This window comes from Vigna unguiculata, chromosome 2, assembly GCF_037176805.1.
Source record: "Vigna unguiculata cultivar grain cowpea cultivar isolate G323 ecotype 2 chromosome 2, ASM3717680v1, whole genome shotgun sequence".
In the NCBI taxonomy this organism is placed as follows: domain Eukaryota; kingdom Viridiplantae; phylum Streptophyta; class Magnoliopsida; order Fabales; family Fabaceae; genus Vigna; species Vigna unguiculata.
In genome coordinates this window covers 28,964,196-28,989,208 of record NC_140793.1, presented here as the reverse complement: position 1 = coordinate 28,989,208, position 25,013 = coordinate 28,964,196, and the positions used below count along the sequence as shown (strand labels likewise).

At 32.8% G+C, this 25,013-nt stretch overlaps 6 protein-coding genes across 8 annotated transcripts; 2 read left to right on the top strand and 4 right to left on the bottom strand.

The window, feature by feature from the left end:
* The first annotated feature begins 450 nt into the window (after window positions 1–450).
* Window positions 451–2,119, top strand: LOC114172991 (dihydroneopterin aldolase 2-like). Its single transcript, XM_028057172.2, has 3 exons — window positions 451–704; window positions 1,472–1,673; window positions 1,815–2,119. The coding sequence occupies exons 2-3, from the start codon at window positions 1,477–1,479 to the stop codon at window positions 2,014–2,016; spliced, it is 399 nt and encodes a 132-aa protein (XP_027912973.2). The 5' UTR covers window positions 451–704; window positions 1,472–1,476; the 3' UTR covers window positions 2,017–2,119.
* Window positions 2,120–3,242: 1,123 nt separating this feature from the next.
* Window positions 3,243–4,864, bottom strand: LOC114174030 (UDP-glycosyltransferase 73C13-like). Its single transcript, XM_028058766.2, has one exon. The coding sequence runs from the start codon at window positions 4,818–4,820 to the stop codon at window positions 3,375–3,377; it is 1,446 nt and encodes a 481-aa protein (XP_027914567.2). The 5' UTR covers window positions 4,821–4,864; the 3' UTR covers window positions 3,243–3,374.
* A 218-nt stretch (window positions 4,865–5,082) lies between these two features.
* On the bottom strand, window positions 5,083–8,410 carry LOC114174031 (LOW PSII ACCUMULATION protein (DUF1995)). Of its 2 annotated transcripts, XM_028058767.2 has the most exons (10): window positions 8,251–8,410; window positions 7,934–8,116; window positions 7,610–7,657; window positions 7,456–7,495; window positions 7,257–7,357; window positions 6,610–6,802; window positions 6,437–6,535; window positions 6,166–6,283; window positions 5,663–5,806; window positions 5,083–5,310 (listed from the first exon to the last, which is right to left on the bottom strand). In XM_028058767.2, exons 1-9 carry the CDS (start codon window positions 8,317–8,319, stop codon window positions 5,683–5,685), a joined length of 975 nt encoding a protein of 324 aa, XP_027914568.2. In that variant the 5' UTR covers window positions 8,320–8,410; the 3' UTR covers window positions 5,083–5,310; window positions 5,663–5,682. The 2 variants fall into 2 exon arrangements, with proteins under 2 accessions (XP_027914568.2, XP_027914570.2); XM_028058769.2 differs by lacking the exon at window positions 5,083–5,310 and having other exon boundaries at window positions 5,464–5,806; window positions 6,104–6,283.
* Window positions 8,411–9,348: 938 nt separating this feature from the next.
* On the bottom strand, window positions 9,349–11,378 carry LOC114173139 (bifunctional pinoresinol-lariciresinol reductase 2-like). Its single transcript, XM_028057378.2, has 4 exons — window positions 10,789–11,378; window positions 10,182–10,422; window positions 9,843–10,046; window positions 9,349–9,637 (listed from the first exon to the last, which is right to left on the bottom strand). The coding sequence occupies exons 1-4, from the start codon at window positions 11,116–11,118 to the stop codon at window positions 9,474–9,476; spliced, it is 939 nt and encodes a 312-aa protein (XP_027913179.2). The 5' UTR covers window positions 11,119–11,378; the 3' UTR covers window positions 9,349–9,473.
* A 4,533-nt stretch (window positions 11,379–15,911) lies between these two features.
* Window positions 15,912–18,367, top strand: LOC114173523 (isoflavone reductase homolog). Its single transcript, XM_028057980.2, has 4 exons — window positions 15,912–16,525; window positions 17,342–17,582; window positions 17,738–17,941; window positions 18,033–18,367. Exons 1-4 carry the CDS (start codon window positions 16,196–16,198, stop codon window positions 18,194–18,196), a joined length of 939 nt encoding a protein of 312 aa, XP_027913781.2. The 5' UTR covers window positions 15,912–16,195; the 3' UTR covers window positions 18,197–18,367.
* Window positions 18,368–18,605: 238 nt separating this feature from the next.
* On the bottom strand, window positions 18,606–21,390 carry LOC114173524 (Homeodomain-like superfamily protein). 2 transcript variants are annotated; one of them, XM_028057982.2, is made up of 6 exons: window positions 20,630–21,390; window positions 19,904–19,980; window positions 19,637–19,697; window positions 19,394–19,466; window positions 19,161–19,230; window positions 18,606–19,062 (listed from the first exon to the last, which is right to left on the bottom strand). In XM_028057982.2, the coding sequence occupies exons 1-6, from the start codon at window positions 20,766–20,768 to the stop codon at window positions 18,670–18,672; spliced, it is 813 nt and encodes a 270-aa protein (XP_027913783.1). In that variant the 5' UTR covers window positions 20,769–21,390; the 3' UTR covers window positions 18,606–18,669. The 2 variants fall into 2 exon arrangements, with proteins under 2 accessions (XP_027913783.1, XP_027913785.1); XM_028057984.2 differs by having other exon boundaries at window positions 19,904–20,462; window positions 20,630–21,389.
* Between the last annotated feature and the right edge of the window lie 3,623 nt (window positions 21,391–25,013).

Below are 25,013 nucleotides of genomic sequence, written 5' to 3'. Positions count from 1 at the left end.
ATATCACTATCCTGGTAAAATAGAGTCTTAGGGATGGTTTAATTCATTTACAAGAAAGAGCAGTGTACCTGAAGGATACAAATTTGAAGGTTTTGATGAAAAACAATATTAGCTCATATTGAAAGTAAAGAAAGTACTCGTAATTGTAATGGAGTAATAATTCCATTTTACTCTTCTACTATTACCATACCATTAAAATGTTTATCATGTGTTTTTATCTAACATCTGATCCCAAGTATTTTTACTTTTAATAAATGACGATGTAGTTGCTTTCAATTGAATTTGATCCATTCTCAAACACGATGTAAATTGGTGTCTAATTTCAGTCTTCCACTACAAAATTAAAAGTATATTATATAATTACTAAATAACTAATTCCTACTTAAAATAAATTAAAAAGTTTATATTATAAATAATATAATATATATGTTTTGGGTGCAATGGAGGGTAGCATTTTGAAATGAATTAATATCCACTTACAGGACTGAGACACTAAACGCAGGGGTTGAGAAGGATCACTTTCCTCTCCACCCAACCTCGCACAGAGGAGCGACTGCGACTGACCGCGACGGCGAGCGAGTGCGAACGCGACGGCGACTGAGTGCAAACAACGGCGTGGGACGGACGGTGGTGCGACGCGGTTGAGAAGAAGGAACGAAGAAGGGGCTGAATAGGAACACGAGTGAATCCTAATCCCTTAATTGGTGAGTTTTCTTGACTCTCGCGATTGCAAACGACTTCATTTTGGGTTTTGAAATTTTTTCTCTTCAAACTCGCTAAATTTGTTTCGCATGGATAAAAAAGTAGAATGTGAAACTGGAAAACTAGACATTGTGGAATGTATAATTTGTGTCGACTTTTACTAGGTTAAAATTCTATTTACTTGAAACACGTAGCCTGAAATCACTACTCATCTCAATACAAAATGATGAATAAACAGAGTGAAACTGCGACAAAGATGCCTTTAGCCCTTTATTCTACTCACCATAATGATGTAATCTGTATGAATTTTGATTTTAGTTTTTTCTTTTTTTTGTTTGTGGAGTTTATGTTTCTGTTTGGTTGTATAAAATTCAGATAAAAGACCTTCTCAGTACTGAACCTGTATTCCCCTAATAGCAGAGAGGTGCTAAACGATGACAAATTGTGTTTTTATTACATAATTGTGTGGTTAAGTGACTACATTCTGGACTCGAATGTACATGGTGTACATGTATATGATACTGAGCAAGTCAATGTTCTATGTTTCTATCTTGATCATCAGCCACAGCATTTTCTGTTGAGCAATTCAATGTACATGTTCTATACTTTAGTTTTGTTGTTGCTTTTTACAGCTGCCTTGACATACATGGTTTACTATTTGCTTATTATATGAATCAGTATGAGATAGTTTAACTAAGGAGTCTATTTTATTTTATTTTTAAAATCAAATATGCCTATTTATATTTGCATATTTGCCGATTATTTTTAGCTAAAATGGAATATGATGCACTGGCATGTGGAGACAAACTCGTACTGAGGGGATTGTCATTCCATGGTTTTCATGGAGCAAAACCAGAAGAAAGGAAACTGGGCCAGAAGTTTGTGGTAGATATAGATGCTTGGATGGATCTCGCAACTGCTGGCAAAACTGATCACTTGTCAGATACAGTTAGTTACACAGCAATATATGAGTGAGCGGCCAACAAATTTAGAACATCTTTGTTGTGCTTTCATCATTTGATTGCATGAACTTCTAGTGGCACTCTTCATATTGGTTAATGTGCTAATTTAGCAGCTGTAATCTTATTAACATGTCGATAATTTGTATGCAGTGTAGCTAAGGAAGTTCTTGAAGGGTCACCTCACAACCTTCTGGAATCAGTGGCCCAAAAAATTGCAATAACTACTCTGACAAATCATAAAGAAATTTTTGCTGTTCGAGTGAAGGTTGGAAAGCCTCATGTGGCAGTTCAAGGTCCAGTTGATTACTTAGGCGTTGAGATTCATAGACGAAGAAGCGATTTGTCAGGCTAAAGTTTTATATTTGTTTTGGTTCCACTCTCATTTACTGCTGCGGAGTTTTTATATTTTCAAGATCCATTTGATGCAAAAGTAATATGACTCTTTCCCTTGGCCATTGATTTTTTCTCTATCATCAGTCAGTCTTGCTGATAAAATTAGAAGTTAAAAAGTTAGGCATACGAAATAAACTATAAAGATAATTTGGTCTCTCCAAAACAAAAAGACACTGCAGAGAGTTATTGATAGAGTTGCTTAAGTATAGTCATCATTCATGTTTGGTATGACAGGAAGAAATGCTCATAATAGTTTCTCTATTTTCATCCTGTTTAGTAACGTGCTGGGGGCTGTAATATGTGTAGCATCTAACAATTGTCATGCCCTGGTTGTATCTGCCTCCACCCAAGGTTTGGAGCAAATTAGGCTGAAGCAGTTATTGGTGACCAGATCCTTATTTGGACCACCATGTGAAGTGCTCCTTTATCTGCATTATTGTGTAGAGAAGAGAGTTGTATAACTGTATATAGTTTCTATTAACCGCATGAAGTGGCTAAGAATCTAGAGTATAGCACTTCATCCCTTTTATATATTTGACTTGCCATATATTTACTTTTTCTCCGAGCCATATCTTATAGTTCTATTAAACCGGAAACTGTTATGAACCCTGAACCCTAAATTATGGTTCCATCGAGTGTATTGGAAGAACACCAATCTTTGAAATTAAATCCGTCAATCAATTTAGAGAAAAAAAAATGTACTCATATCTTTTGTGTTATTTTATAAAGGAACATAAATAATACTATACTAGACACAGGATCCTGAATAGTGGAACCAACGCTTATTCTTAAAATAAGCTCTCTCTAATTCCTTAAAAAGATATCATTGACGTATCTGACATTCTTGCATTACATTATTGAGATGATTACTCAACGAATTGTTTTCTCATTAAAAATTGATTGTTAAATATAAAATGAATAGTCAATCTACAATTCGTTCAAAGAGGAGTTGGGAGGTGGAAGGGAGAGAAGAGTACACGTGGACTTAGACTTGTTGAAGAATATTCACTTGAAAATCTATTTTAATCATAATATATCTGGAATAGAGTTTTATTTTTATAAGGCTTATGAAATTAAACTTTCTTAATCTATACTGGTTGAATTTTATTTATTTCTTATTTTCCTTATTCATTTATTTGCACTTTAATTTGTATCTACTATCTGCTCAGTAACATTCTCTGTTCAAAACAAAGCATTTATTTCCAAAAAGAACATCATGTCTTTTTATTATTTTATTTAAATCTCAGAGTCAGTTCTTCAATTTGCTCTACCAAACACTAGGCATAAAAGGAACATATTGGCGTAGCAATGGACGCCTCAATGCTTGATATGGTGAATAAAATCATCTAAAGTCTGAACCGAAGTTCCAGGAAACCCATGCTGAAACTTGGCACTTAGAATCTCAGCATTCCTTTTCATCTCTTTGTCGCCCATCAACTTCTCTATTCCCCTAACAATATGATCTTTGGTTATCTTCTCCGACATATCATCACTCACCATGTAACCCACCTTAAGATGAGACACCACCAACTTAGCATCATGGTATTGGTCACCTCTTATTGGCCACGCCAAGAACGGAACCCCACGTGCAACACCCTCCACCGTCGAGTTCCATCCACAATGAGACAAAAATCCACCCGTTGAAGGATGACTCAGTATCAACAACTGTGGTGCCCACCCTCGTATTATCATACCCCTATTCCCAAAATACCCTTCTTCACTACTTGAACCCTCTTGAATCACCCGAATGAATGGTTCTTCACATGACTCCAGGGCTTTACCGAGTTCTTCGTTCTCCTCGGAGGTGGGACCCACCTCTGTACCAAACGACACATACAGAACCGACCCACGTGGCTTTGAATCTAACCACTTGGTCACTTCTTCTTCGGTGACGCTGAACCGGCGGTTCGCCCGGACGTCACGGTCTAAGAGGGGTGAAGGGGTCGAGTTCCAATACTGCTCTGGTAAAAGCGGTCCAACGCCCCACACCGGCTTTTCAATATGATTTGTTATGTATTTAATAAATGGACGCTCCAGATCATCACACGTGTTGATGATCACCGCGCTGCTTTCTCGAACATCATCCAGCCACGGTGGCGGGCCCCCCAGTTTAGGTGGTCCCTTCCCCGGCGGCGGAGGAAACCCGAATCCTCCGCCGTGGTGCGGTGGTCCCTTCCCTGGAGGCGGAGGAAACCTGGTTGCTCCTCCGCAATGCAGCGAGGCACCGACTACCGGCGGAGGATGAGGATAATGAGGTCGTGGTTTAAGGTCCGAATGCGTAATTGACATGTTTTCGGGCAATCCGGGGAGTAAACGGGTCTCTCCGGGTTCGAGGTTTAAAGGTTGAGCTTTCCAGGTGGCGAGTTCCATGGCGGCGGAGCAGGCGGCGGAGGTGAAGAAGGCTACCATGGGGATATGGAATTTGGTAAAAACTGGGGTGGAGCAGGAGGTCATCATGATGTCAACGATGGCGCAAACTGGTCGGGTGGGGTTGTTGGCGAGGATGCGTTCGAGCTCCGGCGCTAGGTTGTCGTCGGATGGCGGTGGAGGTGGGAACTGGGCGATTCGAATGAGAGGGTGTTGAAGGAGGGAAGAGGGAAGAGAAGTGTTAATGGTGGAAGGGATGATGAGGGTGATGTTAACGTTTCTTGATGTTAAACGGTTACATAGCTCGATGCAGGGAAAAAGATGGCCTTGTCCCCAAAAGGGTACAATGCAAATTTCAAAAGACATTGTTTTGTGACTGAACAAGTATAGTTGCATTGTTGTGGGTAAGTATGAGAATTGGGTTTTATATTAAGAGGAAGAAGAAAGAAGAAAGAAGAAGATATAACTGAAGGTCAAAGCTAAGCCTGATGAATGGAATGTAGTGATGATGAGTCAAGTTTTTTTACTTGCTGGTATGAATTTATTTGTTACAAAACATAAACATTTCATATTTTCATTTGACTGTTAGGTAATGTCAAATGTTAATTGTGAAAGAAGGAACGTGTGTTCTTGTAAGAGCTTTGCATTGGAAGATAAATGCCTTCTGAATTATTTTCTTTTATTTTAAATAAGAGACTGCAATAAATAAAAAACGAACAAAAAGAACTTTCATTCTGCTGTCGTACAAGTAACAAATTGCCACTTATTGACACCACTTTTGTGCTAGAAAACGCCATTTCTTTGATCCCCAACTTCAATACTTCGTTAATCAAATGGCAAGTGCTGAGTTCTTTCTAAATTTCTGCAGACAGCTTGAGACCAACCCCTGTTGCTCATCACAAAATAACTTCATAAATTATGCAAACATAAAAATCTTGTTAGCTTCCACAAATTTTCTTTTCATCAATCTTCCTCAGACCAAAAGGTAGGAGACTAGTTTTATAAACATTAAGAAAAAAAGTTCATTGACACCAAGTGGTAGATAAAAGAGATTGATGTTATGATGTATCAAGAAGAAAGAGATTCAGATCAAGTAGGAATATGCACTGTTGAGTTAATGCCAATGTAGTTTCTTGTCTATAAGGCATATATACATTAAAACAATATTGTAGCTCCAAAAAAGACACCATAGTGAATGCACTAAGTTATATGTTGAGTAGGAAACTAAAATTGCTTACTATTACTGTCTCCTGATATATTATGCAGATGGAAGAATCTCAAGAGCAACTTCCTTGAGGGATGGCATGCTATCCTGCTGATGTAGACAAACATATTTCCTGGGCCCCACTCTTCTCAGGACCTTCCAGGGTCCTGGATAACTCCTGAGGAAAATGTAATAAACACACAACATATAAGTGGAACATGCACAAATTTGGATTATCTGTTCAGTTTTTTTTACTGTTTCTCTACTGTATTTTTAAAATACACCGGTGTATTTTTAATACTCAACAAAAATATTATCAAAAAAATTCAGTAAAATATGAACTCAACATGCACCCAAAGAGAAACAAATAAGTTTCATAATTAGAAGCACTTGTGCAGTTATTAAACCAAAGTCTAGCTACTGATACAAATTTCATTTTATCTGCAAGCAATATATCCAATATTTCTCAGATTACCACAATACTAGGTATGGTCTTCCAACTTATTGGACCAATTGAAGTTAATTTAGCTAGCGGACCTAAAAAGTGTTCCTCCATTGCGGCCCTTGAAGTTGTGAATGTAATACACAGTTTCCATCATAGGTAGAAAGGTCTTCGTGAGTGCACCAAGCTTTGGGTAGAAGAATGGTGGATAATCTTCATCAAATCAAGGATAAAATATTATCTGAAAAAGCCAAGAACACTAAAGAATTTCTAAGATTATAGAAGTTGATTTCTCAAAATCACATCTTTGATACAAATAGTTTTGAAAGATGCATATTAAAAGCAGTAGAATATGGCAAAGGATACATCCAGATCTTATGCGATCAAGTTCTCCATTGAAAACAATCAGTTTTCGTTCTGTGTTCAAGACTGCCTCTTTATAAAGTTCTTCCACAACAAGTATCTCTGAAATACAAAGAACTCTGATCAGAAAACTCACATTGTTCATATAAACAACAACAAAGGACATTTGGATCTACCATTGACATTAAAATATGGATATGCAACCAAGAAAAGTTCATCTTCTGTCTTCACTCTGTCTGACATTTTCACTTTCTCAACAAAACCAAAATCTTCAAAAAATGAAGGTTTGGTCAAATAGTCCAACTTTAAAGAAGATCCACTAAACACTGATTGTCTAGCAAAGTCAACTTCATTAGCCTCTGGGAAAAACTGATCATTACAAGTTTATGCATCAATTTCACTTGGAAGTGAGGAAACTGAATATTGACACTAAAAACTTTCACACAACCATCTCTACAAAACAACACAAACTTTTGTAGACAAACACGTATGAAGAAAGGGGAGACAGCATATAAGCAAGAAAATTCGAACTACTTGGGCCAATCAAACTACCCATAATCCCCCATGGAATGAAATCATGGCAACTGGGTGTATCGGTCGTGATTGAAATTCATAGAGCAAGAGACTTGAAACTAAATGTAAGCTTGGTTGTATAGCATTATTAAAAACACTATTCTTTTAACCAAAATCAACTTCCAAGTTAAGTGAAAGAAATGCAAGGAGAACAGAACCATTTTTTACATAAGGAAGGATTTTAAATTTTCATCCAGAAACACATGGCAGGAGCACAAAGAAGAACAATTCCTTAAACCAAGAAGATTACTATTCTTGTTCGTGTGACTTTCTCTGGAATAATTAAGCGGTCACAAAATTCCCGAATCAATTGCATGCTCTCAGTCATTTCAATTCCACCTTCCCCATCACCTGTGATGTACTGAGTGAGATGAATCAGTTTGCATATTGATTAAAACAACAACAAAACATGACTCCAACCAAAAATATGAAACTGAAGTATGCAGAACCTGGCACAGACCCGAGTCCAGCTGTGGGAAACTCAATCTCCTGTACAAGATTCTTTCATTACAAACTTTATAATAATAAATCAGATCCTCAATTTATCTATGTTGTAACTTTTGTTCTTGATTCCTAATAAAATTACTATAAAAAGTTACTCACCATTAGCTGTCTGTTATCCTTCATAGCCAAATTCACAGCTACTTTTGCCTGTTAGTTGATTCAACAACAAAGCACCGATTTTAATCATCAATACTCAATTAGCAACTGTATCTGAGTCTACAGAACAAAGTACTCTAAGTCCCACCTTTTTATTTTTCTAAATTTGTTGGTTCAGTGAATCTTACTTACACTGTTGCGCAATACACTATTGCATAAAAATATAGTCAATTAACCAAATCACCAGAACATTGGTTCATCAATATCAAAGTTTAATGTAGCTACGAACAAAAAACTGATGCAAATGGAGAACCATGAAATGCCTACTTGTTCCAGAAGCTCAGAGTAATCAGCAGGGAAAGGCGCATCAGTTTCAACAGAGGCATTTCCATCTCTCGATGCAGAACATGTTGATAATTTTCGGTTTCTGGGTACCACTGAAGAAGCATGAACTCCTCTAACTCTGATGACCCCATCATTTTTCAGGGAAAAAGTTTCCAACTTGGCACTCTATAGATTCAGAAAAGCAATTGGGTACAAGACAGTGGTAGGGAATTTTAGAGAAAAATTTTAAGCAAATTAAACTTTCTGTTGTTGTAAATTTTGTGGCAATTGGGTGAAAGGGTTGTTGAATTATATCTTACCGTTGAAGTTGGAAGAGAAGGGGATGCAAAGGGAGAATTAGAGAGAATCATGGAACTGGATAAAACCATTTTCAACCTGAACCTCTCATGCAAAGAGAGATGCCAACAAGTAGAATATTCATAACATAACTCAATTTTGTGAATTATTCCATGTTTTATTCATACTCCATCAATCTTTATATGCTACTTTAATTTTTTTTTACTGAAATAGCTTCAAGTCTCTGTATAGAAGACATTGATAATGTTGTTTTTCAACATAAATAAATTTTATCTCAGTTTACAGGTTGAAGCTATCAGAATTGCAGTCAATAAAAGGAAGAAAAAACTTATGTATCTTGTAGTTGTAATGAGAAACTCAAAACAATAAAAGTAATTAAATAGAGATTAACTAAGACAATTAGTTTTATTAATGTGTAATATTAAGTGACAACTCATTTCACAATATCCTATATCTTAAATTCTAAACCCTACACTTAAATTAGAAAATATATATTTTTAGTTTATTGGAATCATATAAATGATTTGAAATGAGATGTCTTTTTCAAATTTAACTTTTTCCGTTGAATTTTTATGTTATTATTACGAAGAACCTTCAAAATATATTAATCATGATATATTACAAAAAAATATATATATTTTAATTTGAACTCTATTTTCCTCTTTCTTTGTCTCTTCTTCTTGTCTTAACATATATATTCATTTTTTTTCTGTAAACATAAAACTATATTACCATTTTATGAAATTTTGATAGATATAATCAATGCATTAAATGTTAAAATAAATTAAATAGTCGGCATCATCAAGTGTGATGATCGACTACATAAAGTTATATTAATTTACTAAAACTTAAACTTTAAATATATAAAGACATTAAATACTGAAAAGAAATTATTGTTCATAATAAAATAACTTAAAACATAATTATTTTTATGATGTGTGCTATCTACAAAGATGTACCGATAGTATTGATTTTTTTCATAAGAGAAGAGATAGTTCTAGTGTTTGTTTAAAGATATAATTATTAGAAATTGAGTTTCAACTCTTAAGAGATCTTAAATTAGAAATTTATAAATACAAAAAATATAATTGATAAAAATATTCCATGGAAGTAAAACAGTAATTATATGATCACAAATTGCTATATGCATTGCCATTTTGTTTTCTTATTTACACTTGCACAAACACAGTTTTCATTTTCTTTATTCCAAAGCAAATACAAGCTTCTATACATAGCGTTTCATGTAGTCTTCAACAGTGGTGTACTTTACTTCAGGATACAATTCACAAGCTTCAAGCCCTTCTTCTCCAATCTCAAAATTTGTGAGACAGCCTTCAAAGCAAACATGGTAGTAATGTACAATTCCTACTTGCTGTTCATAAGGTTGTCCTGTAAAAGGGAAAGTAAAAGAAAATTGCATGAGTAAAAAATGTTCTGCGTAAATAATGCTCAAACCTAACTGAATTTCACAAAACCAGCTTGGAAGGTAAGGTTTGCACTTATATATAAATCGTTATGAGATGAGATTTCTAACAAATAATAAATGACTCTGCATATTTCAGATACTATTGCTGATCAATGATGTTGATCTCACCTTCCATGGAACTCAAAAGCTGTTCTGCAGAAATTGAAGATTTCTGCAACTCTTTCCCAATCAGTTTCTCCCAAATTTGAACAACTTCTCTCTGAGACAGTATGTTTTCTGGTGGCCTAATGTAAATTGTTTTGTTTAGAGTTCTGGGGTCATCTATGCTTTTGATAGTGTACATGGCTATATCATATTCTTCCACATAGATCGCTGCCAAATTCAATGTACACATATTTCAGACAAAACATGCACATAAATTGTTTGAAACAATTTCAAGAGCTCAGAAGAGTCACAAAACATTTGGACAGAAAGATAAACTTGGAAAGTACAAAGCTAGTGTTTTACCCTTTACGTTTCCATCTCCATACAAGACCACAGAATCCCTTGGGGGCATTATAATGCCAGGCTGACACAACCCTCCAAGAAAGTAACCAGCAAAACAATTAGCAGAAATATAGGTGAATGGTATTCCAGCCTCTTCAATAGCTTTTCTTATAACCATTTTGTCATCAAATGTTACTCTTCCAGGCTCCAATGCATGTCCCATTCTTGCAGGATCAGTCCCAAACTCTGAAGGCAAAAATCTCTGCATGGTACACAACATCAATTTTAAAGTGTCACAAGCTAAAGTGTAACATTGAATCAATTATTTATAGATTGGCTTTGTATGTCATCTAGAGTTTAACTTATAACACTTTGATGCATCTTTCCAGGAGAGATACAAATGATAACTCTGATATGATATCACTTATGGATCTTTTTATAATTGACAGTCCTCAGACATATAATCTTAAGATATTAAATTTATAAATCTTTACTTAACGTGGTGCTTAAATTTGTACTTGGATTTCCAATGCATTTATGCTGAATAATCATGTAACCAATGTCATTTGAGTACAAGAATCATACATGATATGATATGATGAGACTTTACTGCATGCAGATTAATTACCTTGACATTTCCGGCTTCTTTTATTGCATCAACAAGTTTATGTTGGAGGAGGATTTGGTGGCTGCGGATATGAACACCAGATATGGCACAAATGACAACATCAACCAGTTTCACAGCATTCACCAGGCTCTGATGATCATTAAAGGAACCTGACACAAGTCTTGCCCCTTGTTCCTTGAATGACAAGAGAAGCTGAACTTTCTCAATGTCAACACCAATCTCTGGCCTGTGAAGAACAAATGTTTGGTGTCCTTCAGCTAAACTTGCCTTCACCATCCTTTTCCCTATGTAGCCAGTTCCACCGACAATAAGAACTTTGCTCTTTTCCATTTTTCTCTGTTCTTTCTTGTTAGAGTATTGCTGTATGATGAGCCTTGTATGATAATATATTGAACCTGCTATAGCTTAAACATAATAATATATTGTGGCTTCTATTTTGGTATTGAATTTTACATAGCTTGAAGGCTTGAAATGCTATGTTTAGCAAAGCTTGGGAGAAATACAAATGAAGTGTTTGCTTTTGCTTAGAGGAAAAGTCGATTGTTTGAACATTTCAACCTCTAGAATAGCACTAGAAGTGGCTTTCTCAACATACCTTCCATTTTGGATGGAATATGCACAAGTATAAATAATAAATAAATAAGTAAATAAAAGGATTTTTTAATATATTTAAATTTTGTTTTTATGTTTTTAAAAAGTTGTTTTTAGTCCCCACCACTCCGAAATCGGTCTCACGTTTTAATTTCAAATGTCCTATTTACTTCACCTATGGTAAAAGGTAGAAGACATAATGTGTCAAGTAACATCAAAGTAGGTGAGATTACACATTTTCGTACATAAGTGAATTAAAATTTTGTACCCTAGCATTGTTCGAAAAGATTGCACAGGGAGAAATTAAAGATGATAAATTCCTCATCTTTCAATCTTTTTATTACAAGAGTCTTAGTCTAAATTATATATGGAGCGAAAAAGTTTGAGAGAATTGAATAATATATAAGAAAGAATAACTATAAATTTATTGTCCTTTAGGATTAGATGTAGTGTCAATATTTATGTGAATCAAACTTATATTTTATTATTATTGTATATTTTAGTGAATCTTTTTCAAAAATCCATCAATAATATTAGAATCAATCACATTACACATTATTAAGAATTATATGTGAGTCTAAGTTATACATTAGGTAAAGATGAAAAAGTTAAACACATTATATGGTACGAGTTCATAAATTTATTATCTTAAGATTTTATAATAGAAGCGATGTAAATCTCTCATGTGAATTGAACTCATGTTTTATTAATATTATATCTCTTGTTCCCATCAATTATCATATCTATGTCTCATGTTTTTATTGGAATCTACTTGTTTATTTTTATATAAAAAAACTACTTATTGAGTTTTTTAACTAGTTTTTTGAACTACATGACAAAACTAAAGTTGATAGTAAGAAATATAGGTGAAAATTTCACACAAAAATAAAGTGATAAGCATATTCTAAATGTTATCTGTTGATTATTTGTAATAAAGTAATCTTTATGTGACTCTATTACTATATGTTATCGACAAAAAACCATTTATAATAACATGTGTTGGATAAGACATTCATTCTTAAACATAGGACGCATTTATAATAATTCACATATTAAAAAATGAAGTAATTTAATTACAGTGATAAATTTATTAACCATTTGTATTATTTTTAAAAAAATATATTCTTAAAATTCTTGGGACTCATCATATCACTCTCTCCACTTAATTAGTTAACGTTTTTTAATCATCTTCTTTGAATTTCATATAATAAAAAATGATTTTATCTAATTAGTTTCTAAAAATTATCATAAAATTATTAAAAATAAACATTAAAAAGATCAGGTTAACATGAAGATGGAGCTGATAGGGTATATTATCGATTTGGCTTTTCTATCGTTTTTTCACTTTTATTAAAAAACTAAAATTATTTTTTCCAAAGTCCCTTGCTTTACAAAAACGGTAGAAAGAAACTGGAAAAAGAATTTCAGCAACAAACATGATATTTTATAATAAATATATACAGGAATTAAATAATATTTTTGGTATAAATATAGTTTTAGTGATAAATTGGACAGGCGGATTTTCTGGGAGACTAAATGGGCTCCTGAAGGAAAAAAGGGTTTTTACGAAACAGTTTACAAGATGGTCGCGTTCTTCTTGCACCCCATGTTTTCGATCTGCAACTCCATTGCGATGATGAAATGCCTATTATATCCTTAATGAAAAAAATAACTAAAAACATTTATTTTCCTATTCTTTGAGGTAGTAGTGGGTGGCCACTTCAGTAAACTTTTTTAAGATCTTCAAAAGGTAATATTCATCTCAGTTGGTAATAATTATAATTAATATTAATGAATCTCACATTAACAAAAAAAAAATCAATATTCATAACAATAACTATAACCATAACAATGATAATATCAATAATAAACAAATTAATAATAATAATAATAATATCATTATCATTTTTTAAGAATCCTAATAATACAATTTAATTATTGTTATAATTATAATGTTACAAACACTTCTACTAATAATATACACATTATTATTTTTAAAAATGTAATTAAAAATTATTAATACAATTTTTTTATTTTAATTTCGTCTTTCCAATTTTAATATTTTTTAATTATAACGAACAATTTCAAATTAAATTTATTATATTTTCTATTATTTTAAATTTATATAATTTCAATAGACGATTTTAACTTATTTAAACACCCTCCATTGAAATAGGTGTTTTGAAAGTCATTTTGATATCTAAAAATATATTTTGAAACACTTGTTTTAAAAAATTTCTGCATTTTAAATTGGATGGAGTGGATGTTTTAGATCTAGAAATACCTTCCGGGATAGTTAATTTTGAATAAATGGAAATATATTTTCAGATCATAAAATGACTTCCATAACACTTATTTTGGAATTCTTTTATATTCTAATTGGATATTTCAAAAATATAATTTTTTTTTCGAAATTAGTAAGTATTTTTGAATATGAAAATATTTTTCTAAATACTCATTCTATTGAAAACATGGAGGTGCAGGTAAAAATACCTTAGATTAGGTAAAATTGGAAGTTAAATAATCTTATAATCTGAGGTGTAAAATACAACTATCTTCAACGAACCACTCCAACAACTTTTTCAATTTAGTTGACATTAATAGTTTTTAAGTCACATAAAACAATGGAATTGGTGAGTTGCTTATATTTTCAACCCAAAAACCTATTCATGGAATCTTTTAAGAATTTTACTCCCCATGTTTTATTTATATCAAAACATGTATTTTTATTTTTAAGTATGAAATTAAATATTAATGATTATTCAATAAAAGTTTAATAATGTGTGATATGATAAGATAAATATGATATTATTTTAAAAAGTGAATTTTAAAACAAAGTCATCTTTACAATATTTATTTATGAGATAAATTTATATCCACCTAACGATAATTTGACATTCTCCGAATCTCTAACAAAATTCAGTTTAAATTTAATTTCCAATAAATTAAGTTTCAAACCAGATTTTTATTTTTATTTTTTCATTTAAAAAAAAGAAAAAGGTTTTTTAGTAGAAAAAAATAATTATAAAAAATACACACAATTGGAAATCTAATTCGTACATAAATAGCAATGAATGCTATGTTTGTAAATAAAAGCAACAATATGTTATTTGAAAAAAACATGGGAAAAAAAATGAAAAACAACCGGTTGATGAAAAAAAATCTGAATCTTAAAGCCTTTGAATGGGCAATGCTTCATAAGATGGCAACAAATGTTCTTTTCAAGAAGAAAGTGTTGTGCATGTGATGCAATTGCTATGAGTATGAAAAATTGATTAAATAAATCAAGTTAATAGAACCACCATCATCATCACAATAATAATAATAATAATAATAATAAAAATAATAATTTTTCTCTTCAATTAAATTTCTTTCTGCTGAACAAACTATATATGTTTTTAAGTTATAAATATATTTTTTATTCCAGGTAAATATGTGATTGTATTTTGTTAATAATTTAAAAAATACAAAAGAAATTATTAGATGAATTGTTAAGACAATAACAACCAATTGAAAGATAACAAAATGATGTCATAAAAATGATTTTGTTAAGATGATAACACTCATTTGAAGAAACTGTAAATGACTCAACTGCTATATAGGCCAAAGTTTTTCCACATGCATAGTTGGTCAACAACCAACAACCCTATTTCTGAAGTTTTTCCTTCTCTTCATTTTTCAAATGCTACCAACTCAAATTCCACAAATCTAAAATCTGAAATTCAAAATGGTTCTTATTCAAGAAGAGATGAAAGAACAAAATCACCAAACAAAAGTAATCACTACCCAACACACAAACACAAATGTATAATATACTATCTTTAATTTAATTTGAAGAAAATGTTCAAACCAGACATAACCAAAAGGCAATGAATGATGGGTGTCAAATCTATCAGAAAGTAAGAATAAAAAATTGACACCTAAAGTTGTTGTTTCCATAGTCAAAAAGATTTGAATTACTTCATTATCACTGCATTTATTACTACATTAATGATCAAATACGAATGTTTTCCTAAGTATTTTTGAAATATAGTTTTGAGCACAACAATGATTAAAAATAACACCCTTTTCAAATGGATAGCTAAACTTTAAATATTTCATAGGAATTTTTCTGAAACATTATTCAATGATAGAAATTGTGCGACAAACTTTTAAATTGTGCAATGAACCTTGTTTACATGTCTTACAAGACTTTTAAAGTTCATGATGTCTTTGTTAGATTGGTATGATGCTATATTATTTTTTCTTTGACTTTTTTCCCAGATTTGTCGCAAATTTTCTTCTGTGGAGGGATTTGTTCTGGTTTTGATGTCTAGGATATCATTTTTAATCTTTGAAAAATGCAGTATGTCATCATTCCAGTTTTTCCTTTTTTAAATACTTCATCAATTAAATAATTGCATGAACCGCTCACCTACTGACACTATACCATGTGTAAAAAAATATTAGAGTTGTGCTGCAATAAATTGAAAAGATACATGAATAAAAGTCAGTGGCTAAGGAATCATATGGGCAAAATAATTTTCTTAATGAACTAAAATGATAACAAAACCCATATAGAGAAATTTGTGATTTCAATGTTTTTGCTATATTATTCAAAATGGGCACTCATATCCTTTTTTACTTGAGAGAGATTAACTTGAACTACACCTTTTTCTAGATATTGGTTCCTTTCTTGGTAGAACTATAAAAGTAGTGGGAAGAAACATATAAATATGCAGAAACATAAAACGTGGAAGTAAAGATTGAGTCTTTCACAAGTTTTTATATATAGTTGGCATTGTCTGGTGCATTTCGTGAAAATTAAGGAGAGGCAATGGGAAAGAGCAAGGTTCTTGTTGTGGGGGGAACTGGGTATGTGGGAAGGAGGATAGTGAAGGCAAGTCTAGAACAAGGGCATGAAACCTATGTTCTTCAACGTCCAGAGTTAGGGTTAGATATTGAGAAGTTGCAGATGCTGCTTTCATTCAAGAAGCAAGGTGCTCATCTTGTGGAGGCTTCTTTTTCTGATCACCAGAGTTTGGTGGATGCTGTGAAACTTGTCGATGTTGTCATTTGCACCATGTCTGGGGTTCATTTTCGCTCTCACAACTTGTTGTTGCAGCTTCAACTTGTTGAGGCCATCAAAGTTGCAGGAAATGTCAAGGTATGCATTTTTCGTTTCTCATGGATCATGTCATAGTATACTCTTTCTGTAAGTTTATTAAAACTACTTAAGCAAAGATAGCATAGTTAGACAAGAAGATTCGATGAGATCTATAGTTTTCAATAAATTTCAAGGAATAAAAGAATATGTTAAAGAAGTGTTCAAGTCAATCTTGCTGCTGATAGAGTCATAGAACGTTAAGGCACGCCATCTTTTTCAAATCAGTGTTTTGTAGCCTTCAAGCATTAAAGACAAATCAATTATATGATGCCAAATTCAGCACCAGGTGTGCTGTAAATAGCAGCAAATTATATAGAACTTAATGAGTCTTTCAGAATGGATTAACTTGGAAGATACAATATTAACGAGACCTAATACCAATTAAATCTAAGTGAAACCATGACAAAACATGGTTAATAATAAAGACAAAAGTGTGATTTAGTGTATGCTAGTTGGTGGATGTAATTATTGTGCTGGTTTTGAGTTGGACCCAGTTCATTAACATATATAATATGGCTGACAACTGAGAATAGAAATAGTATAAAGATAATTTCAAAGTTTTATGAAAATTTTATTCACTTTTGGCTTAAGTTTTATGATTATAGTACATTTTCATTTTTACCTTTGAGTAGAACCGGTGAATCATTTAATGTAATCTCAATCATGCATATATAAAACTTTAGATAAGGTGAATAACATATTTTATTAATGACTGTCCTGTGACAGTAAGAACTCTTACTTTATTATTTCTTTTAAGATAGTTATTGAATTTGAATCTCACTTTTGTAATCAATATAAAATTTGTTTGTTGTTTAGCGTTTTCTGCCTTCAGAATTTGGCATGGACCCTGCACTTATGGGGCATGCACTTGAACCAGGAAGAGTGACATTCGATGAGAAAATGACCGTAAGGAAAGCAATTGAAGATGCCAACATCCCTTTCACTTACATCTCTGCTAACTGCTTCGCTGGCTACTTCGTTGGTAACCTGTCTCAAATGGGGACCCTCCTCCCTCCACGAGACAAGGTCATTCTCTATGGTGATGGCAATGTCAAAGGTACAAAAAGTTTTAGTAAAATACTAAATCTACAATGCTTTTATTTGTTTTCATTATATGTGTTATTGTGCACACTCTTGCTGTCATAGTGTGTGAAACTTATTCATAGTTTAAGAAACTAAGACACATTATACTAATGAATATTCACAATGCAGCTGTTTTCATGGATGAAGATGATGTTGCAACATACACAATCAAGACAATTGATGATCCTCGAACGCTGAACAAGACTGTGTACCTAAGACCACCAGAAAACATTCTCAGTCAAAGACAGCTAATTGAGAAGTGGGAGAAGCTCACAGGGAAGCAACTAGAGAAGTCCAGCATAAATGAACAAGATTTTCTTGCTTCCATGAAAGGTAACAGTACACCCGGAAGAGAAAGAACTAAACTTTTTGTAGTAATTCGTTTCTTTCAGCAAAAAATGACTTTGGTTAATGTGGATTCCAGGGTTGGACTATGCAGGCCAAGTGGGGTTGGGGCATTTCTACCATGTTTTCTATGAAGGGTGTTTGACAAACTTTGAAATAGGAGAAGGTGGAGAAGAAGCTTCAGAACTTTATCCAGAGGTGAATTACACTCGCATGGATGAATACCTTAAAGTGTATGTGTGATGAGATTATAGGCATGAAAAAGTACAAGTTAGACCAACCAAAAAATTTGGAGTTGTTATGATAAGAAGAGGTTCTATTTTTTTCTGTTGAATGGTTTTTAATCATGTCTGCTGTAATTGTGAAATTTTATTTTTCATCTGAATTCCCGAATATACAAGAAAATTATGATCACCCAGATTCTTGTTGATGTTCCAATTGCAAGCATTTGAGCTAGGGAGCGAAAAGAGGGGAAAAAAAATTCAATTGAACAGGAACGTTATACTAAAAGCACTTGGGAATTTGTATCAAATTTTTTGTCTAGTGGAAAATTGGTAATAAGGACTTAGCTCTAGAAATGGAAGAGATAAAAAGCTGTTTTGATATGCAACCTTAACTGATAAAAGGGAGGGAGAAAATTATTGAGAATATCTAGGGAAAGGGGTATATATATCATTCAATCTAATGACTAACTTAAAGTATGAAAATTCAAAAAATTAACCCCTATATGAAATCATATTGACATCCATTTCAGCCCCAGCTGCAGATACAAGATCATTGCTACCCTTAATGTTTAAGTCAAACTGTATTGAACCCCCTTCAATCTTAGGCTTTTGATCCCTATTTTGTTCTCTCCCTACTTCCTCATAATGGAAAGCTGAGCCATGGTTCTTATTATAAAAGTCAGTCACTTCTATTATGTTTTCTTTGCTATCTTTATTCATATTTTCCATGAAATTTGACAAAGCAGAGTTGAATTCAGTCAACTGAGCTCTTGATGCTTCAATACTTCCTGATCCATCCAAGGAAAGGGTTCTCTGAGCTTTCTCTAACACTGCTTGCAAATACTTCCCTTGAGCCTCTATTCTCATCTGCAACTTCTTCTGTACCTATTGCCAACAAACAAGTGAATCAACATTTTCTATAGTTGAACAGTAAAAAACTAGAAATCACATTTAGGACTATGCAAGTTAAAACTGAGAAATACCTCGAGCTGCTCTTCCAATCTCTTTTGAACTTCAATCTGATGCCTCAGTGCTTCTGCTATTGGGGTTTCTCTATTTTAGATATGAAGATTAGTTAGGAAAAGTTGAAACCAAACAAGTGAAAGAAGTGAGTTGCATTTACACAAAGCTAAAAGGGCTACTCAAGGGGAAAAGAAATTTAGATGAGAATTTGTTCATAGAAAAACTATAGTTATGCATGTGATCTGAAACATACCCCCCTTCATTATCACCTCTGTAAGTGGTGTTAGGCCCTGAAGAACGATTGCTAAAATTTACAAACGAACATCCTAAAAAGAAACAGAAACATGGAAAGAACATTATTACGTTATTATCAAACATTTCCAGATTTTTATGTTCTCTATTTAAGTAAAGTAAATCGACTGATAACTATTCTAAACAATTGGTTAAAGAACTGCATAGTATACTCAGTGTTTGTCAAAACTTCAAACAGACTCACTACTGTTCTCTTTGTTCAGTTCCTCGTTTTGCTTTCGAGCCTGCTGTCCAAGTCTATACTTCTGCAAATAAACAAATAACAATGCCAAATTATGACTCAAAATGGTAGTTCTTTGATGATGGTTATAAGAAAACAAGAAAATTCTTTGATGTTTCGTGAATTCCAAACATCATTCACATATAAATTCAGTATTTTCACTTCTCCATACATTTTGTAAACGGTACCCTCATGAATCAAATCTAGTATATGCAAGTTAAATCTAATTACCTGTAAATGGCTCTTCAAATGATATAGTGTCAGGCCTTTCAACCCCATTAACCTCAGAACAGACTTGGGAGTCGCCTCTGAACAAAAAACAAACCATTTCAGATTAATGTCGTTTTCTGACAGAGCAGAAACCTTCACCAGCATTATTAAACCAGAAGATTATAAAATATTCAGAATGATAAGGATTGATTGAGTAAACATTGGATTAGCCCACAGAGTACATTAGCTGTACAAGCAAAACCCCTAGAGCAAAAAGCTTGAAGGAAAGTGATTGGATTTTTCCATCACACGTTTTCCCTTTGATTCTCCCACAACGATTTGTACCGCAAAAATGTACAGAGGAGGGAAACACCAGATGCTACTTTAATTTCATCCTACATCAGCATGCAGATTATACGAACAACCGTTTGCTAGAAAATACATAATTCTGTGACCAACCAATTTCTTGATTTGGTGCAGCAAGTAATTGTGGTTTCTAAAAGCACCCCGTTACTCCACCTTTTTTCTACCCTTTCTGAACTCCGGTTTCAACAAAAACTTATCTCTCAAGTTAACTTTTCTGTGTCAACAACACCAACAAAGATAAAAGTTGAGAAAATATTTTCACGAATCATATCATAATGCACATTTTCTGAATTCATCATACAAAACACAGACAGAAGAATTTGTGAAGAAAAAAAAAGTGCTTTTCAACTCTCAAAATTGAAATCTAAATAGTATACATACTATCGGGGCCACCAAGCTTTGTGACTGCATCCACAAAGCGATCATGAAGATCTGATGTCCATCTTAGCCTTGGCTTCGGGTCTCGTGTCATAGTCATCACCACCCCATTATAACTTTCTCTTCCTCCTCCACCTTCCATTACTGCACCTTCAATTCAACCACAACCACCCTTGTGTTCTTTTCAACTTAAAAAGCAAATTCCAACAATCCCACTTGCAGAGCTTTTGCTTTATACCTCTCAGCCAAACAGCACCTTCATTCTATTATCCCAAAAGCGGAAAAGAAGAAAGGAAAAAGAAGGGATCAGCGTAGGTCACAAGAAGATATACCATATACCCTTTGCAATGGTCACTGCGTTTTTGCTGATGGAAGAAGAATATGTAATTCCACAACACACTACACAAACCACCCCAAAGGAAAACACACTCTGATTCTTAGCAATAATAACCTATTGGAACCAAACCATAAACACCAAACAAGTCAGAACAGAACATCATTGATTAGACACAAACAGAGCACATAGTGCGGCTATAATAGAAAAAAAAAAAAAAAAAGTGGCTCTATGGCGTAAGAAGCAACACTAGTAATAACAAAAGCATTAAATACGGCGTTTGATGGGGTTTTATAATGCTCTTTTGTAACAGTAATTCAATTATTTTGCTTGCAGTAATAAATAATTAACTGTCGCTAAATGTTATACATGCATGAATGCATCGTTTTGGTGCAATGCATTATGTATATGTATATATTATGACTAATTAATAATGAGTATTATTATTATGAGGTTGTAGAAACTAGCAGCTACAATTTAGTTATAGGAACATGTTAGAGGAAATCTCGGCGACGAATCCGAAGTAGCATCGTGGATACTATGTTATTTAATCGGGGAGATGAAAGAGCGAGGTTGTTTCTTGGTGCGCATTGCGACCGTTGGATGAGAATAACCGGAGAGGGTAAGCTATCGAACGGACGAGAATGCGGGATGGGAGACACGTGGATGCCAGCGTGGAAGATTCGGAGGAGAGAGAAATTAGCGAAAAATGAATGATGAGAGTTAGAGGGTCACATCACATGGATTGAATTGGAGGGAGAGGGAAGTGGGGCCCACGAAACGAACACGTTTCGGTTTGTCCGTTAGGGATGGCGACGGAAGAATATTCCCTCTCCGGCGGAGGAACGGAGGTGGGAGATGCATGTTCTGTCTATTACCCCATTTTTTAATTTTCCTTTAAAATATTATTTAGTAAAATTTATTTTTAACATGTAAATAAAATAAAACACGAACGAGATTAAAAAATTGGAATTTTTTTTTATCCAAAATGTGTAACAAGAGAACAAAACAATGTTCGGTTCTGTTCTTTTAGTGAAAAATTTGTATAACGTGGTCCAATATAATATATAAGTTGTTCCAAACATAACATATATATAATTATACGATGTTTTTCTGTTCCAAGTCTCTTATTCAGCTAAAAAGAAATCACAAAAAATAACAGTTTGTATATAATGTGGTATGAAAGTGTTTGAATAGTAATAACTTGATTGCAGGAATGTTTAGTCCGTGAAGAGGTGATAATCTTCCAGATCTAACACAGAGTTCTTCTGTCTTTTTTTCATCCCTTTTTATCGTCTTCTTCTCATTTTTTATTGCCTGGATTTTATTCCTTTTGTTCTTTCTGGGTCCATCTTAATTAGCTTCACACACCACATATATATCTCTTACACTGTTCTTCTATCCACGAATCACGATTAACTCTTAATATACTGCTAAAAAGTTAACTTATGTTAATGTCAAATTAATCACGGATTTGAAACTCAACCATAATAATCCAAAGGGTTTGTTGGTGATTCTTCATTTACTGGTTTTTTTTTTTTTTTAAATGCAAAGCTTTTAACTTTAACTTTTTTCCTTTATTTCAAATTTGAACGCAGTGCTGCTTCTAAATTTACGATCTCATGGAATGATTAAACGATTTGAGAAATTTAAAGTGTTTTTTTTTTTCGGTCTAAAAAGAATAGTATATATAAATTTGTAGAAAATGACAAACGATGTGGTGAATTAGATTAAGAGGCGGCAATGTTATGAATATAGTATGATAGAAGATGAGAAGTTGGCAGTTATGACAATCCAATCTACTATGGATCACATGTTGGGTTGGGCTAAAATACGATGTGATGATGGTGGGAGAAATGTTCAAAATCGCATGCCCACACCACACCTTGTTTCTTCCAAGGTTGACACATTCACTTTTTTAATTATTTTCTAAAGCACCTTCTCTTTTGAACACAAGTTTTTCTTCTACGATTCAGAAGACAAGCTTGTGATTAATAGCAAAGTTATTCAAGTAGTAGTATTATATTAAAAAGAAATTATTCTGAGAAATTGTCAAAAGAAATCAGCACGTCCTAATCCTTTAGAGAGAACACTACCAGTTTTCAAAATGCAAGTTAAAAGGGACAAACAAAGGGACTAAGCATTTGATGCTCTAATTTGTTCATTTTCTTGGAATGGATACGTTTAAGCAAAGTTGGAGGACTATGCCCAAACAATCTAACCATTTACATATATATATATATATATATATATATATATATATATATATATATATATATATATATATATATATATATATATATATTTATTTATTTATATTTGTTTTACTATGTTTAATAATCTTATATCTTATATAATTTAGGAGTCGAAATTAAGAACAATTTAGATACAATTTTTTTTTTTTAATCAATGATTTAAGGATAAAATCGTGATAAAATTTTTATATCTAAAATTGACAATATCTTAAATGCAGTGATTGATACTAACCATGTTATCTCATTTAATTTGAGATTTGAACATTTGTCTGTATGTGAAAACAAAAATAAGATTTCAAACACAAACTCTTGTTATTTTAGATTTTGACCGAAAGATTTATTTTTGTCCAATAGCTCGGGAATTGAAACTAAAGAATAATTTCAATATACATTCCTCTTTTGATTCTCTAATCTGACTTTTAAGATCAAAACTATAAAAAAATTTATAAACTTTAAGTCACACAATATTCCAAATGACATGATATGAACAAGGAAAATGATATTTTAATCCACTTTTTTTGACCCACTTTTAACCCATTACTTCAATCACCATTAGATCTTTTTTTTATTCTTTTTAGTGATGTGATGTGATGATCTAATGGTGATTGAAATGGTGGGTTAAAAATGGATCAAAAAAAGTGAGTTAAAGTATCATTGTCCTATGAACAATGTTGTTTTGACAAACTGATATTAGAACGATATTCATTAACATCACCCATCCTAATATCCTAATGAAGATTCAATTCAATAAGCAGTGTGATTTTAAAATTGTTTTTTTTTTATGAGGATATTACCAACACGCTTTATGACAATATATATTCTCCATAAAAATTACTTAGAATAAGCATTACTACTTTTCATGTGAATGTGGCACACCATCGCTTTTAAAATTGAAGGAAACTAAACAGTTTCATTCGTGTTTAAGTAATGTATGACCAAACTCTTCACAACGAATTCTATGATCTAACACAATTTTTTTTCCAACATGACTTTCTAAACAGAAATAGTTACTTACCTTCCTTTTTTCGTCATTGATATTTCTCAATTGATAGTAAAAAAATAACTATATAAACAGATTTTAATAAACTCAACCATTATGTTGAAGCTTCTGATATAAGAATAGCTTGAGTTTTGAAGCAAATGATACAAAATAGTTTGATACAGTATCGATTAGTCACTATTCAACAATTCTGGAATTAAACATGTACTGCATCAAGAAAATTGATCGAAGTTCTGTGTGTTTCGCAGCTTATAATACACCCTTTTACAATTGTTGAGAATCCAAGTACGAGTTTAAGTCCTACATTGATATAAAATGAGAAAACAGAATACGATATAAAGATAAAGACCCATCAATTAATCCATTGTCTTAAAGTTTTGAGTTAAGAGTGACTTCAATATCTTATATGTTTAGACTCAGGTCTCATTGATGTTGTTTTTCCCGATAAAACTCCGTCTATAAACCTACCAACAATATCTAAACAAAAATTACCCGTCAACTCATGATACGAGATTGAAGTTTATATGATTATGCATGCTCTCATATTTCCGTGCACACGCGTTTCAAAGTTTGAATAAAAGTAACCATCATTATGAGTTAAGCATGCATTTAACCTCAGTTTGATGCAGAACAGAACATTTCAACTCTGAAGGAAGTTATGACAGTATGACATGCCAGACAAAATTTGTAAGGCCACTAATGCACTTTCCAACTACTAAGATTGAATAGTAAATAATGGTTATTAAGAGTGAACAGTGCATCATGTTGCGTATTCAGCAACATAGAGCCCACAAAAAG

Coding starts and splice junctions, on each gene's coding strand:
- LOC114172991 (XM_028057172.2), top strand. CDS start 1,477: ATGGAATATGATGCACTGGCATGTGGAGACAAACTCGTACTGAGGGGA. Junction 1,674..1,814: donor AGTTACACAGCAATATATGA/GTGAGCGGCCAA, acceptor ATTTGTATGCAG/TGTAGCTAAGGAAGTTCTTG.
- LOC114174030 (XM_028058766.2), bottom strand. CDS start 4,820: ATGCAACTATACTTGTTCAGTCACAAAACAATGTCTTTTGAAATTTGC.
- LOC114174031 (XM_028058767.2), bottom strand. CDS start 8,319: ATGGTTTTATCCAGTTCCATGATTCTCTCTAATTCTCCCTTTGCATCC. Junction 8,117..8,250: donor CTTCTCTTCCAACTTCAACG/GTAAGATATAAT, acceptor CTGAATCTATAG/AGTGCCAAGTTGGAAACTTT. Junction 5,807..6,165: donor AATGGAGGAACACTTTTTAG/GTCCGCTAGCTA, acceptor CATTTTCCTCAG/GAGTTATCCAGGACCCTGGA.
- LOC114173139 (XM_028057378.2), bottom strand. CDS start 11,118: ATGGAAAAGAGCAAAGTTCTTATTGTCGGTGGAACTGGCTACATAGGG. Junction 10,047..10,181: donor TGGAGATGGAAACGTAAAGG/GTAAAACACTAG, acceptor TGAATTTGGCAG/CGATCTATGTGGAAGAATAT. Junction 9,638..9,842: donor GCTTTTGAGTTCCATGGAAG/GTGAGATCAACA, acceptor TCCCTTTTACAG/GACAACCTTATGAACAGCAA.
- LOC114173523 (XM_028057980.2), top strand. CDS start 16,196: ATGGGAAAGAGCAAGGTTCTTGTTGTGGGGGGAACTGGGTATGTGGGA. Junction 16,526..17,341: donor AAGTTGCAGGAAATGTCAAG/GTATGCATTTTT, acceptor TTTGTTGTTTAG/CGTTTTCTGCCTTCAGAATT. Junction 17,942..18,032: donor TTTTCTTGCTTCCATGAAAG/GTAACAGTACAC, acceptor TGTGGATTCCAG/GGTTGGACTATGCAGGCCAA.
- LOC114173524 (XM_028057982.2), bottom strand. CDS start 20,768: ATGGAAGGTGGAGGAGGAAGAGAAAGTTATAATGGGGTGGTGATGACT. Junction 19,981..20,629: donor AAAGCTTGGTGGCCCCGATA/GTATGTATACTA, acceptor TTTTTTGTTCAG/AGGCGACTCCCAAGTCTGTT. Junction 19,063..19,160: donor GATTGGAAGAGCAGCTCGAG/GTATTTCTCAGT, acceptor TGTTGGCAATAG/GTACAGAAGAAGTTGCAGAT.